The sequence below is a fragment of the Amphiura filiformis genome, chromosome 17 (assembly GCF_039555335.1).
Source record: "Amphiura filiformis chromosome 17, Afil_fr2py, whole genome shotgun sequence".
Lineage (NCBI taxonomy): Eukaryota > Metazoa > Echinodermata > Ophiuroidea > Amphilepidida > Amphiuridae > Amphiura > Amphiura filiformis.
In genome coordinates this window covers 42,518,850-42,534,365 of record NC_092644.1, presented here as the reverse complement: position 1 = coordinate 42,534,365, position 15,516 = coordinate 42,518,850, and the positions used below count along the sequence as shown (strand labels likewise).

At 37.9% G+C, this 15,516-nt stretch overlaps 1 protein-coding gene across 1 annotated transcript in view; it reads right to left on the bottom strand.

Moving 5' to 3' along the window:
* The window catches only part of LOC140137816 (calcium-binding mitochondrial carrier protein SCaMC-2-like), a 42,220-nt gene that overhangs the window by 14,603 nt on the left and 12,101 nt on the right, over nt 1–15,516 (bottom strand). The window contains exons 2-3 of the mRNA XM_072159600.1: nt 8,171–8,385; nt 860–971 (exon numbers count right to left, since the gene is read on the bottom strand). Coding sequence (XP_072015701.1) covers nt 860–971; nt 8,171–8,385 — 327 coding nt within the window. The remainder of the gene's footprint in view (nt 1–859; nt 972–8,170; nt 8,386–15,516) is intronic.

The window sequence follows — 15,516 nt, the reverse complement described above, 5'->3', positions numbered from 1 at the left end:
CTTGCAAGCATTCTACATCTGACTACATACATTTTTTGTAAATGTACATACATGTAGCTTTTGTCTTTCATAATGTAAGCCTGGCCTGCATGAAAATGAGGCTGATGGCTCAGGTGAAGATGGATTTTCTACTTCTATCATAAATGTACAGGCCAACCTGTTTTATTGGGCCATAAATGAACAAATTCTGCAATGAATGTCTGTAACCTGTGCTAAAAGTAGGACCTACAAAAGATAATACTCAATTTGGGATACTAACACTGCAGATGGTGTTCTTCTTATTAACACTTTGAGCATAAAATTATAAAAACATATTTTCCTACGAATATCACAGATTTATATAAAAGAGATCCGGATAAGGCAAGTTGGACTGTACATGAATTGAATCAATCAATCATTGGAATCAATTAATCATTCAAATCCAATCAATTAATCAATCAATCAATGATCAATTAATGGAGTATTTCGTGATCCTAGCACTCTCTTTTTATGACATTTTTCAGTAGGTATCCAAGAAAAAAGCTTATTCTCAAAATTTCAGTTGATTCCAATAATTTTTGCCTTTGCGAGTTATGCATGATTATGTGTATTACACTGCTCCATTTAGGCCACTGTGTTGTAATTTCGTTCTGGTGTACCAGAGACAAGTCAAATTTTATGATATTTTTGCTACATGTAAACAAATTAATCTGCAAGAACCTGCATAAACCTTTCGTGGCCAGTTTTCCTGTGGTATAAAAATATCAACTGTTTTTGAGAAAAGTGTCGGATGAGGCTGTGGATCACGAAATGCCCCTTTCATCAAAATTTTGTCGATCAATCCACAATCATTCAATCAATCAACAGTAATCTTACTTACTGAGGCATGTCTCCAATATGAATATATATCCCGTAGGTCTGCACTAGGATGTAGAATTAAATAGTTGCGCCACTCATTCCAGTCTACTTTTAATGTACCATCTTTGTCCATACTGAAAAACACAAATAAAAAAGAACAATTGCACAATTATTAAACTTTAAAATTACATGATGCAGTCAAGTTTTGTTTTCCGATATCATTTCCCATACATGTATGCCCATTTGCAGAGAATGCAAGGACAAATTATTACAGGTCTAAAAGTGAGTCTTTTGGGTTTTTTCTTTGATGTTGCAGTTGCAGATGAGTAAAATTATGAGTTCTAGGACAAATGTGGGGACAAAACAAACCATTTAAAAAAAAAACTTGGCAAGTTATAGTTCACTTGGAATGAGTTCAGAACAAGTAAGTTGTATGAAGAAAGCTAAAAGTGGAGCATGAAATGCTTTGGTGTGGGTATTTGTGTCCATGTACATTACATTATACAATAGAACATAATAGGTACATGTAGGTATGTACATAAATGTCAATGTTGAAAACACTGTGAAAATGTATTCAGCATTTAATCTTAAACTAGGTGGTGTCAAGATCAGCTACGTGTAGGAGTGCTGGCACAATAATTACTGTCAAATGTAACAGGAACAAACACAATGCAGTTCTCGAACCCAAACAGTATGAGTTGTGTATCTGTAATTCTTTTTGAGATAATGGCCAAATGAAACATATGATGTTCCATTTCTTTTGCACACATTTGCCAGGCTTTCCTAACTACTCATACTGCATTTTATTTTCAATATCATTAAAAACATTTGAAAAGTAATATTATTATGTACATGTAATGTAAATTGTAAAAAGATCAAAATTTTAGTTTGTGGAGGCAAGGCCCATAAATCCAAAACAAAAGCTGAGGAACAGTTTCAAAGTATTGTAATCAGGTAACTTTAACAAGTCTTCATAAGACGAAACTAAGAACAAAACAGGTTAATAGTAAAAATATTTCTGTAAAATTTAACACACAATGCATTTCTGCATTTAAAAATGTATCAATTGACTGCATAAAATTTTTGGTAGCAGTTAAACTGTTGCAAAGTTTGCCAATCAAATTCAAAGAAAGAAAGAAAAAGAGAAAGCTTTCAAAGCTCATACATGTATAAACCTACAAACATACACACACATCATAAATACACACCCACACGCATACAAGGAAAGCGTTGCTGACTGAAATAATGATGTATTGTCCAATATACCTCTACACATATGCCCCGGCCCCATCACACTGATACACTCACCCCCACCCACAACATTTAATCACTGGCAAATAAGGACAATACACTAGATATAGAACTGTGCCGAATCCTTCCACCCCAAAAGGGAATATCAAATCAAATTTCAATTGAGACGAAAACTATTGCACGCCGGAAGAAAAAAACTTGCGCACTCAAGAATAAAAATTTCTAAAAATCTTTTTTTTTTGAAATCCCAAAAAGCAATTTATCGGTTTATATCGGTTTTACATATATAGGCGGTTTATCGGTTTTTGCAATACGGATTATGCCAAGCACACACTTAATTTTTTTTTTTGCCTTACCACATGCATGTTATTGGTAAACATATCTAGTTTTACCATCAACACGTCAAGTTTCATCTGCCCTAGCGCAGACTGACCCTACATGCTCTTCCATGGACGTTGTGTATATATTATAATGCATTTTTATGCTACATGTATCAACCAACACTGTACAGCATCAGCAAGCCCAGATGTCAACTTGTTATTCATGTGTGTCCCCAGCATTTTCTCCTGTGAATGTCCATGAATGCCTATTGACAGTGTACCCCCACACAAACAAATGCGCAATACACAATCACACTGTGTTAGTAAAAATCAGGGTAACAATCTCAACACGTAAATGAAGCTTTTAAATAAAATCTGCTGTTCATCACTTACGAGCCCACCCCTTCTAGGCTATCATGTGTAATGTTTGGTCCACTTCTACATGTATGTCCATCTGCACACCCACTGCAGCCTTTTAGTCTAGATAGATACAGTATGAAGATAGATGGAAGCCCACAAACTACAAGTGTTATTCCTTATATGGTATTCTGGCATCATTTTGCCTTTATTACCATCATCATACCGTTGTCAGTTGTTCATCATCATCAACATTTTCCATAATTACATCATAATATAATATGTATTTTAATCTTTCCCCAGAGTAGCCAGTGCACATAAACGTTGACAAAAAACCCCAGTGCATCCGGCCGGATTCGAACCGGCGACCTTCGTAATTACAGAATGATGCTCTAACCAACTGAGCTAAAATTGCAGCTGAGTGGTGGGTTCTGCCGCCCACCACCGCCCACTGTAGCTACATCCCTGGTCGCATTCCTAGCAGAAGGCATCAGAACTACATATTTATATAATTAAATAATTCGAATCCGGCCGGATGCACTGGTTTGTTTGTTTTTCAGTTCAGTTTAATTTGTATTACATCTTTTATTTACATCAGGTACGGTACTGACTTATTCCCATAAATTTCTGTTTCCTTTTAATAATACATCTTAAGGAGGCACACAGGATCACTAATTAGCCATTATTATTCACCTCATAACTCGAAAACTATTTATGTAAAGTATATAAAAGTATACATTTTTTGAGCGGAAATGAGCTCATAAATCCATTTAAAATGTCAGTTTTGGGTCAAAAAGTACAATTTTCGAGAAAATCACAAAAAGCGGGTTTTTGACCAAAAATTTTGGTCCGCCATAAAAAATTATTTGAAAATCAAAAACTGTAAAACATGAATTTTATTAATGTAGACAAATAAATCTAGAAAGTGTTTTTTATTTTTTGAAATTTTGCTTAGTTTTTAAAATATAGGCAAAAAATCAGTAAAAGCGTGTGACCCGTGTTCAAATTTTTGAATCATGGGTGATAAAAAAAGTTCTAGGCTCTAATTTAAAAAAACGAAAAAACACTATCTAGATTTTGGCCATATCTAAACGTTTGACTTAAAAACTTACCTCAGTGATGCTTCATTTAGACGCTATGGCGGACCAAAAATGGTTAAAAGTGGTCAAAAGTGAACTTGCGAAAATCGCGATTTAGAAAAATACAGCGGATTTTAGGTCCATTTTTGAAGATTATTCCATAAATATATAATCCGGTGACTTGTGACGTTTGGTCAAGTTAGAAAATGAGAAGGGGCGTCCAACTGCAGCAAATTGGCATTTTTTTGGTGATTTAGAAGGTAAAATATACAATAAGACAAAATTATCCATGCACATTCGGCAGATGTTTTATCCACATGGTGTAGCCATTTTATTTACTGCAGTCTTGTTTCCATGGTGCAGCAAAGCTTCCGGGCAAGGTCGCGTCGTCGCGTCGGCGTTTGAGGAGCGACAGGGTAGCGGACAGACAGACAGGTTCGCGAATAAGTTGCACAGTGCATGGTCGTGTTGCCATGAACGAAACCATGATTATGTAGCACAATTTTGTCCTGTTCATTATAAAAAAAAAGATCATGCTCTGTATTAAAATGTGCGGACATCAGAATATTAAAATTAGCATAGAATAACTGTCAAGCAATTATTTTAGCAGATAATCAGAAAGTTTTATGAAATGAAGAATAAATTGAGACATAAATCATGATAATTGCGATTTCTGTTTTGTACTAATTTTCATAATTTTGCTTTAAAAATGCAATGTTTTTAATTTATCAGTTTTGGAGGATTTTCTTTTTTTTTCTTTTCTTTTTTTTCTTTTTGTTGTTCTTTTTTTTTTTTTGGTGTTGACAAATATTGCATTTTTATGTTCATTGTCCTTTTCTGAACCGCAATCATGATGTTGTTACTACTCGTTGTTTTTTCTTTTTAGTTGAGAGGCACCACAGCGGCCCGTCCGCACCAAAGATAGGCATTTTAACGCCCGTTATAGCTAGGCCTACACCACAGGAATACCAAGTAAAATTTTAAAAGATTCTGATGTGTCGCACTACTCAATATTCCGTTTTTGTTATTGTAATTGTTTGTTGTTATCATATTTTATTTTTAACTTTTTACGGAATATCAAACACGTACAAAAGTCATAGGCCTATTATAGGCCTAAAGTCACAATAAAGTTGTAAAATATTTTGTACCGCATAAAAAGTGAATAAAATACAACAACAACAAAAGTGTGTCTGTTGTTGTTTTCAATCAAATAAACATGTAAAAAGTGGGGTTAAAGTTGTAATATGTCTTGAATAAATTTCTTGTAAAACGGACAAAAAGTAGGCCTATATATATGCTAAACGGGCAAAACACGGAGAGGTCACAAGAAAACTGAAAAACACGGAAATTTATATAGCCTAACAAAACCGAATTTCAAAAGTAGAAAACGGAACATGACTTTAAATTAGATTGCGGTTTATGCAGTCTAGTAGGCCTACCGTATATAGGCACCATTCTATAAAGAGCGTTTTAAAACACTGCATGAAAACATTCACGAAAAATGCTTTAAAGCAGTTTACCTTTTAAAGTATGCAGAAAACATTATAAACGTGAAAGTTGAAAGCCAGACAAACATTGCAAATAAAAAGGCATTCGGCCAAAACATGCGCAAAAACTTAAAGTGTTGTAAAACCAAAAACTTTTATCGCAATCATGGTATATGGTAGACCTAATAGGCCTACTAATGCAAATGTAGTTAAAATGGGTTATGAAAAAAGCACGAATTTGCGTTTTCGATTATATTTCTCGTTTGAAATTATTATTTAGCATTAAAACATTCATGAAAATGCTTTCTTAAAACATTCATGAAAATGCTTTCATAAACGCGTGCTTTCGCTATGCCGATTTCAAATATCGACATTTTTGACATAGAGTTGTAGGCCTATGCCTAGATGGTCGATATGATGTATATGTCAACGTTTTTGACATTGCGTTAATGGTCAATCAGGAGTAGAGAACGTTTGAAAACGAATCTTAAATTCGTGTTTTAATAACACTTTGAAACATTATTCAGGGCCTTAGGTATCCTAATATACCGGTAGTAACTACTTACCTATTTTTTATGTTCTTCAAAATTAAAACGCGACTGAACGACCGCAGAGGCTCCCGAACCAAGGCTGGGACTGCATAAAATATACGCTAATATAATAGGCCTATATTCTGTCCAACTACACCAACTTGGTAAATCAAATAATAACAATGAATGAATGAATGAATGAATGAATGAAATAAAACAAATTTTAAAACATAAAATAATAAGCCTATTGATATACGGGCTAAGTCTAGCCTACTAGCAAAATATTTAGGGCCTACGTTTTCTATCGTATCTACCAGATTGCGTCATCATTACAGGGCTAAATCTTACGGGTAACTACTTCTTACAGATAAATTTCATCTTTTCAAGTTCAAGTTTACCTACCTTGGAAGAGATCAATACGATAAAATACGGTAGTGATCATGATTGGCGACTCCAGCGCCTCAATCAGTAATCACCTCGCCCATCCAGTTTACCATGTGTGCGTGTCTTTGCTAGCTGTACGGGCTGTGCGCCGCAATACGCGTTACGAGAACGCGATTTATTGCGGGAAAACAATGATTTATTTGCTTTTTTGCATTTTGACTAATTTTTAATGAAAAAGGGTCTTTAAAATAGCTTTTCTTATGGTTCAAATTTTAAGATTTCTTTAAAATCTATTAATGACAAGATAAAATACGGTTTGAAGATGACATTAGTGATGAAAACTCAATTTTGGCCATGTAACACTTTAGTGATCCTGTGTGCATCCTTAAATTTTCCCTGGACATGTAACATTTCCACTGATAATGAAAGAGCATGGCCCCCCCGGCTCCCAACTCGACACAAAAGTTGGTAACCATGAGAGTTACCAAATAGCGCGGAAAAGGGTAATTTTTTTACCAGTATTGAGGACCATGAAACTGGCAAAATAGGGGGTATTTAATTTGCACTGTCTGCGAAATTTGGATAAAAGGGGTACCGGGTACTTGGGAAATTCTGGTAATTTTATGTCAATATTTAGTGTTTGAAAAGGAGTGTTTGAAATTCTAGTCACTGAAAACCACAAAAAAGGGTTCTTTTTGGGCCAAATTTTATCCTTGATTTTGCATGAAAAAGGGGGGTAAATTTGATGACAAATCATTGCAAAGGGGGTCTTTGAAAGATTTGGTAAATCTCATGGTTGCCAACTTTTGTGTTGAGTTGGGGGAGCAAAGGGTGTGTCTAAAAGCTTGTTTTCCGAGGGTTAATGTTTGAAAATCAAACTAAAGATCACTGCATAGTCCCGGAGTTGTGAACAGAGTAAAATTTACATTTTATAAACCGGCAAAATTTGCAGTTCCTCATGTTTCAATCTGTGAAAACAATTTGTAATCATTTGCAAAGCCCTTTCTCTGTTCTGTTTTATTATGGCCAAAATTCAGTACCGTAGTACAAGAATTGCTTTAAAAAGCCCATTCATATTTTACTGATGCACTGTAGGGAGTTGCTGTGACAAAAATGAAGTTTAAGTTCAAGTATAATGCACCAAAGAGTTAATTTATAAATTTAAATTTAAATTTATCTTGAAAGTTCAATTTATTTTCTGTCTTTACAGGAGATTGGATACAGTTTGACCTGATTATATACAGGCACTGCAAAACCCTCCAGTGTGCAGTGCAGTGAAGCATGAATCCAGTTTAAGTTCTATGACTGAAATTTCCCAATAATAATCTTATTGGTCAATAAATGAATGCAGGGATGTACTTTAACTTTAGCCAAACAGCCAGAAGCTGGTATTAATTTTGCCCTGTCAGGCTCGTAAAATTACAAAACTACATGTACATGAGTGGCTGATAGCATCCTGCTCAATAACACTGCAGCATATGACAAGTTAAGTTCCCATCACGCTGAAAAGTTTTATACCTGCTAACTAGCAGGTGGCAGAGGAACTTACGGTCCACCTTGTGTTAAGACTTTCCGGGCTTGTTATAGAAAAACATTTAATTGCATAAAAGTTATACATACTGTGTAAGTACAATGTAGGAAATTCAATTTAATCAGTGGCGGCGCCAGGAATTTTTTTTCGGGGTTGGTGGCATTGAGGGGGCAAAGTGAATTTCAGGGGGGCAAAATCAACAAATTTTATGTAAAATTACCGCATAAAAAGGTGACTTTTCGTAATTTTGGGTTTTACTGGGGGGCAACAGGGGGGGGGCAAGAGTTCTGACTGGGGGGCATTTGCCCCTCATGCCCCCGTGGGCGCCACTACTGAATTTAATATTAGTTAAGTACTGGCATTGCACCAAAAACTACATTAATATTCATCTTACCTTTTGAGAAGTTTATCAGCATCTTCTCTGCTGACATTGACCCCGAGTTTCTGCAACGACACCAAGATTTCTTGCACATCTAAGAGACCATCTTCATTTTTGTCAATATGTGTAAAGACTAACTTCAGTTGCTTCTCATGTTCAATTGCATACTTGACAAACTCCCCAAAGTCCACATGGCCATCTTTGTTCTGGTCACTCTTTGACAGAAATTTCTGTGCAAAAAAACCAGATTACGAACACTGATGAGGTTGGACTAAACAACTGATTTACATACATGTAAGTTCATCAAATGCATTTCCAGTATATACCCAGGCCTGTAGCCAGGAATTTTTGTGGGTGCTGATTTTGAAAAAGTGGTATTTTCCAAGGATGGGGGCAATTTTGTGAAAAGTGGACTTTCTTCCCCATATTTGGACCTTTTTTGACCAAAAAAGCTTTTATAAGTCCAATTTTTTCTCTTGCTAATTTTTTTTGAGGGGGGGGGGGGTGCATCGCACCCCCTGGCTACGGCTCTGTATATAACATCTCACTTCACTTCACCATTACAGCAGGAAAACATCCAAATAATTAAGATTGAGTGTCCTAGCGTATATGAAAATTGGTGCCCAATTGAAAGGCAACCGTTACTATTGAGTTTCACTCTGATTGAAAGCACTTTGCAGTGAAACTTAAAGGGCAGGTCTATTGCAAAAAACAACATCATATCATTGGCAAGCTAATATTACATGTACATGTATGAGGACAATGAAAATGACTCCTTTTTTGAGAAAATAAGACGTTTAAAATTGATATTCCGCAAAAACCAACTTAAGGTAGGAAACTCGGTTCCCACACGTCGGCAAGGAAAAAATTATAAAAAATATTCCGCCTCCTTGTGTACACCTCTTGATTTTTATGAGTAAACTACACACCCCAATGCTTGAAACCACAAAATATTTGAGTTGCTAATTTGCATTAATTAATGAATATCAATTAATTAGTTCAACCTTAATTTTACGACTAATAATTATTGCTAGCAAAAACTTGAACTCTGATTCCAACTTTTACTATCGGAAAAATTGTAAATAAATATTATCTAAAATCTCTCGCCAGCTTTTTCGCCTAAGTCCATTAATTACGTAATAGCATGTGTTTCTAGTCTGTGAAAATATTGATGTCGTTAAAAATTTATTTCTGCTTAAAGGGACCATTGAAAGAAAAACATATTTGGTATCAAAATAAAGCTAATAACATATAGAATCCATTTCTAAAATGATAAACATAATTTTCCTTTATTTTACCCCCAAATCAGCAAATAAAGACAAAGCGCCCAATGTCGCGTCGTTCCCGCCCAATTCATATGTGCAGAGACACGTGGCAACCCCTGTGACGTCAAAGTGGTTATCCTTTCCGCTGCATGGCAACACTGCATAGTCCATACTTGGTCCTAAACCAACGCATGAACGTGTTTACAGCAATGAACTTTTATGTGCCTTTCAAGCTCTTTTAGGCCTAACAATTATATAAAAAAGGATATTATAATATAAATTACAAAGCTACAATGACTTCTATGATAGGCCTATATATAAATTCTAGCTAGGCCTACACAACTGGCCAACAACGGGGAAACATAGGCCTAAGTAAGTTAGGCCTAGGCCTTCATATTGACAAAGTCAAAGCTGTCAGTGCTAGCTGCTCGGCGTTTGCAAGAGAGTGTCATTTGTTTTGACTGAGGCATTCTGATAATTTAGCAACTCTTTATTTCTATTTCCTCTGAAATATCTGGTGAGGATAGGAAAGAGAAGACAATGATGTTTCGGGCTACCCCATGACATGCGACTTAATTTCTTTAGGCCTAATTAGCCTACCTCCCGGGCGTGCGGCCTAGGTTAGGCCGTATAAAATTAATATTTTGGTTCTCGTCCAGAGGCTTTTCATGAATTGATGAGGGAGGGAGGTGTTTTTTTTCAGTGTAAAATCAGCATTGTCTGCAGTTTTCGGTCTTTTCCAACAGTGCTCGAGGAAACGATGACGCACTTTTTTTTCAAATGTGAGATTCTGAGGGCCCCCTAGAGTAGGCCCTACCACAAAAAGACTTGGAAGTGGTCCTTGTTCTCTAATAAACTTATTTATAAATAGGCCTATGTATGAAAAATTCATAAATCATTCCAAAGTCTAAAATAATTGAAAAATCTATTTTTAAAAATCTGACAAATCCCAGAAATTGAGGAGGGAGGGGACGAGAACCAAAACATTAATTTTATACGGCCTTAACCGCCAGGCCTAAAACGCAAGCCGATCCTGACTCGAAGTTTGGAAGCTGAATTGCAGTGATTAAAGTGTGTTGCTTGTTTAAAGCGGTCGCTCCGTGTAGAGACACACAGGTTCAAAACAAAAGTCAGGCTCGGGAGAGCGAGTTGGGCGGTTGTTTCCTCGCCTTTTTTGCACCACTACTGAGGTCCCGGGTTCAACTTCAAGCCCCTGGCTTGGCCCAAAGACTCATGTGAACTTGGTTTATCTCGATCCCATGAGGTTTTCTTCGGGATCTCCAGTTTCCTCCTGCTTCTCAAAAATCGGTGATTAGTTGTTTGGGTATCAAAAACTTCCTTCACCCAATGAAATTTGGGGAGCTGAAAAGATAATTGGTGGATGTTACAATCCAAGTGCGGCAAGATTTGCGACAGGTTCGGCAGCATCCAGCCAAGATGATGCGATCTGATTGTGATAAGTACCATGGCAGCGAAATTACATCGCTTTGAACCCTCCAAGACCTGGGAAAAGGCGTTATTATATAAAAGACGAAATTTATTTTTATTTATTTTTAAAAGCCTATGAAAAATGAGAAACAAATTTGAAGATAAAGAACCACGAGAGGAACATATAAAGGCCACTCCAAACAATCATATGAACAATATTTACTGTCAGCCTTTAGTTTGCGTTATGGAAATGCTTATAGGCCCAATCCAATCTCAACTCCCACTGATACTTGAAAGTGCAAAGTGTCCGAAAGCGTTTTATCAAAGGTAGGCCTACAGTTACAAAGTTTATGTTGATTGGGTAAATCTTGTAAAATACAGCGCCTGGCTGGATATTTCGTTATTAGAAATGACTGACATCAATTTCAGCATAGCCTAGGCCTACCCGGTCCTAACCATCCATGGATTAAAATAAGTGTAGGCCTATAATATTTCCCATTTGATGTTTGTAGCATATAGGCTTTTTTATGATTTTGTTATGTATGTTTATAGGCGCTCCTCGTAATTTATTTCAAGAACAGCTTGTATGTCATGTTCTTCTGAACCAACTTCTTCATCTGCCGTTCAGCTACTGCCCCAAATATTGGCAAGTCTCCGTGATAACACATGGTAGGCCTATAGGGGAATAAATTTGCAAAATAAAAGGGCCTAGGCCTACTTTGCCTTGTTTGGGGTATGAAAATAAGCACTTTTGAAAGTTAACTTATGGAAGAAAAAGCTTTTTATACCAATTGTCAGGTTTTGGAAAAAATAATCATCTCTTGAATATTTTTTTAAGGTAGGTCCTACGGAAAATACATAGGCCTATAATAATACCCATGGGAGGTGCTCGGCGCCCGGCACATCATCTGCAATTTATGTGTTGCGACAAATCTTGGCGATATTCCCTCAACATCGTCACTATATCATAGGCCTATAGGCATACTCATAATTAGTTTTATATATGCCATGTAGGGCCTACATAAAGTCATCGGAATCATGGTCATGTTGACCGGGGGGTTGAATTTATGAATAAGTAAAATAGGAAGCTGCATGCTTGATGATGATAAAAAAACACCAATTGATCGTCCCCGCCCGCTTCCTTTCGCATGGCATTGCAATTGAGGGAGTCTGAAATGTTTAATGTTATTTTCTTTATTAGGGGAAACTTCTTTTTTTAAATGTTTCAAAAGTTAATAATATTGTCAATAGTTTAGATTTGCTTCTGTCCAATAAGCATTTCAATTTAGAGGCTTTGTTTTAATCATCCTCTCAGAGAACCATCAAATAACAAGAGCCTCGATCCTATCATCCTCCGTGACAAATTACACAACTAGTAATAATGTCCGGGAATAATACATAGGCCTAAATGATCCATTTGCATTGTAAAAATAACTAATAAATGATAAATAAAAAGGCCCTCCACTTCCTCTTTTTGATAACAAGTGGACAATCAACTGAAATTTTGTTTTTACTTGACCTTTAAATAATTATAAGTGGTTGTATTACCGTGATTATTGCATCTGATATTTAGATCGCGATCGCCGTTGTCAAATTATCCCGGCAAAAATGTCAACGCATAACACAAAACGCAGTAACCACAATGACGTCATCAGGAAAGCGCCCAATTTTCTACTTTTGATAAATGATGCGCGATGTAAGCGCCGGAAGGGGGTAAATCGAGTACGTTGTTTTCATTCTATTTTTATTTCTAAAATAGTTAGTTCTTCAATTGTTTTAGATATTGATTCTATATTTTATGGGCTTTATTTTGATACCAAATCATATTTTCTTTCAATGGTCCCTTTAAAGAAGCTGAAAAGTAACAAAAGCTGGCGAGAGAATTTAGGTAATCTTGTTGTGTTTAACTTTCAATTTAAAAAAAATGTCTACATTAAGTCAATTTTTGTGACAATAATTCTGATAGCCCCCTATTTTAGGCATTTTTTACAGAAAACACTTTTGAGTGTGTAAGTGTCCAAATATTACGTAGCAGATGGCAAATTTCATTCATAAAGAAAGATCTATTTACAACAATCAATCTTTGCTACTTCAAAAGTCTCTGACCAAACACTAATACTTTCACTGGGTGGGAAAACACTATTCAGATAAATCCTTCAAAAGGTAAACAAAACTTTTTTCCACTAAACAGGGAGTCTTGTTGTCGTAATTTTGCTGGCTGCCGTGGTCTTTTTTGCTTGCTCGCGAGGTGTGTTAACAGTGTTATCGCAATTGGAAAAAAAATTTTAGGCGATGCCCGGCGCTGCATGGGCTCCTTTGGTTGTAGTTTGTACAGTGTTTAATGGAACAGGTCCATGGCGAAATCATGAAATTTACCCGACACGTAAAACCCAATAATAATGGTTCAGTTTCAGAAACATGCATATCTACACTTTATTTATGACTTTGAGGTATTGGATATTTACCAAATTGACTGGTAAGTTAATTGTGCACGAAAACTAGTGAAAACCTGGGAGCCAAAATAGCTCCGTATAAGCGGTGTACGTGTGTGTATGAGTGTAGCGAATGCTCGCAGCTGAATTCCCGGTTGCAAATTCAAGAGCCCGGGGAGCCGCTGTGCACGAGTGTGTTGAATTTTGTCGCTCGCTAAATGTTATAAAGCACTGAGAATTTCATATATTCTTACTGTACAACTCATAGCATTCTAAAAATTTCCCAGAAAAATCAGACAAAAATGTTCAATGAAACAATGCTACGCAATGTTATTATTTTATTCATACATGCACGATACTATTGTGATTTGTGCAATATCAATGAGACGGCTAAGTTAGTGAAAATTAGTCCCAAACAAAAATGTTTGGTAGACTCATAACCGGTGCGATCTTACCTTTCCGATGTTGATTAAGATACTTCTTGCATCGATCCCGAGATGCGGAAAAAAACCAATAGTCATTTTGTCCCACATAAATGAATAACAAAACCCCCCCGAAGTGGACTCACCCATTCGGTGACGTCACACACGATAATCATCCCTTATCCGACTTGGGCAGCCCCTACTCGGCCAAACTTGTAGGGGCGGCCGGGTCGAGATAATCAACATCGAAAGGTAAGATCGCACCGGTTATGAGTCTACCAAACATTTTTGTTTGGGACTAGACTCAGTACACCGGTCGATCTTACCGCTTCCGATGTTGATTAAGATACTTCTTGCATCAACATCTGAAAGATCGATCTAGCAAGTAACCGACGGATGGAGGTACAAGATTGGCCAGCATCTGATAAGGATCGGGAGAGTGGGTAGCATGGTAATCGCGAGGTCAAACTATTTCCCCCCCTCACGGCCGGAAACAGAAAGACTACGTGAACAGACAAAAACCCTGAACTGAAAGTGCAGTGGTTAAGAATAGAAACACTGGTTCTTACCATGTTGGAATTCTGATTGTCATAAAACACCTGATACCCAACCACCATGTTATCTCCCCAGAACAGCCCTGGTGAACTTATCGCCTGGTCGTTGGTTTACGTTTTTGTAGTAAACCGTGGAAAAGGACGACGGGTTCTTCCAGGACACAGCCTGACAAATCTCTTCAATGGGGACCCCCCTATGGTAGGCCCACGAAGATGAGATAGATCTGGTTGAGTGGGCCTTGGGGCGAAGCGTCTTTTGCCGCCCCGAGTCCACCAACACCTGGACCAGCCACCGTGCCAGAGTCTGTTTAGCGGCTGGACCGTGCGGTTCTGCGTGGGTGATAAATATGCGGTCATGAGCCCTCTTAAGGTTTGTGTTCGCCAAGGTAGTGCTGTAGCGCCTCACCGGGCACCACAACCTGTCTTCGGCTATTGACGAACCCTGCCCAATACTGGGTAGGAAGAGGGGCGAGTGTCGGAATGTACTTCGCTCATTTTTGCAAGGAAATCCGGGCGAAGAAACAGCGTCGCTCCGTTGTTAGTAACACGGAGGCTGACTTGAGACTGCGTGCAACTCTGAGCAGCGCCGTCCCGAGCCAACGCCAGAAGAAAGGCCGCTTTTAAGAGTGACGTATTTAAGGGTCGCTTTTGACAGGGGCTCAAAAGGGGACCCTTAATATACTCCAAGACTGTGTTGAGGTCCCATGGAGGACCACCTTCCTTTCGGCGGGCGCTCGTTGAACATACCGTCGAGAAGAAGACTTAGGGACCCATCTGAATTGATAGTCGACCGTCTTCAAATCCCCGATGAATCGAGAGAATGGCTGACTTGTAGTTGGCTATCGTTGCCTGCTGAAGTCCTGACCTGAACTTTTCTGTCAGAAAATCTGCCACTAGAGGCACAGGGGCTCTAGTGGGAGATGTATTTCTCATCGCACCATGCGTAGTAGGGAGCCAAACGCTGACTATACGTGACGGAGGGTAGACTCGTCTACCCCTGGCGATGAGAGAAGCAGCTTCTGATGAAAAGCCTCCCTCCGCCGCAAGACGTTCCTGATAAGGGCCATGCAGCTAACTGCAGGTGCTCTAGTGGTAGACTTGGTACCTCTCCTCCGGGCATCCGGAGTAGATCTGGTAACTCGTGGAGTACTCGCGGCTGTGCCGCTAGTAGATCCACCATCGGTCGAAACCACAGGTGTTTCGCCAGAACGGTGCTATCAGAATGACGTTGCAATCCTCCCTCCCGATCTTGGTCACCAC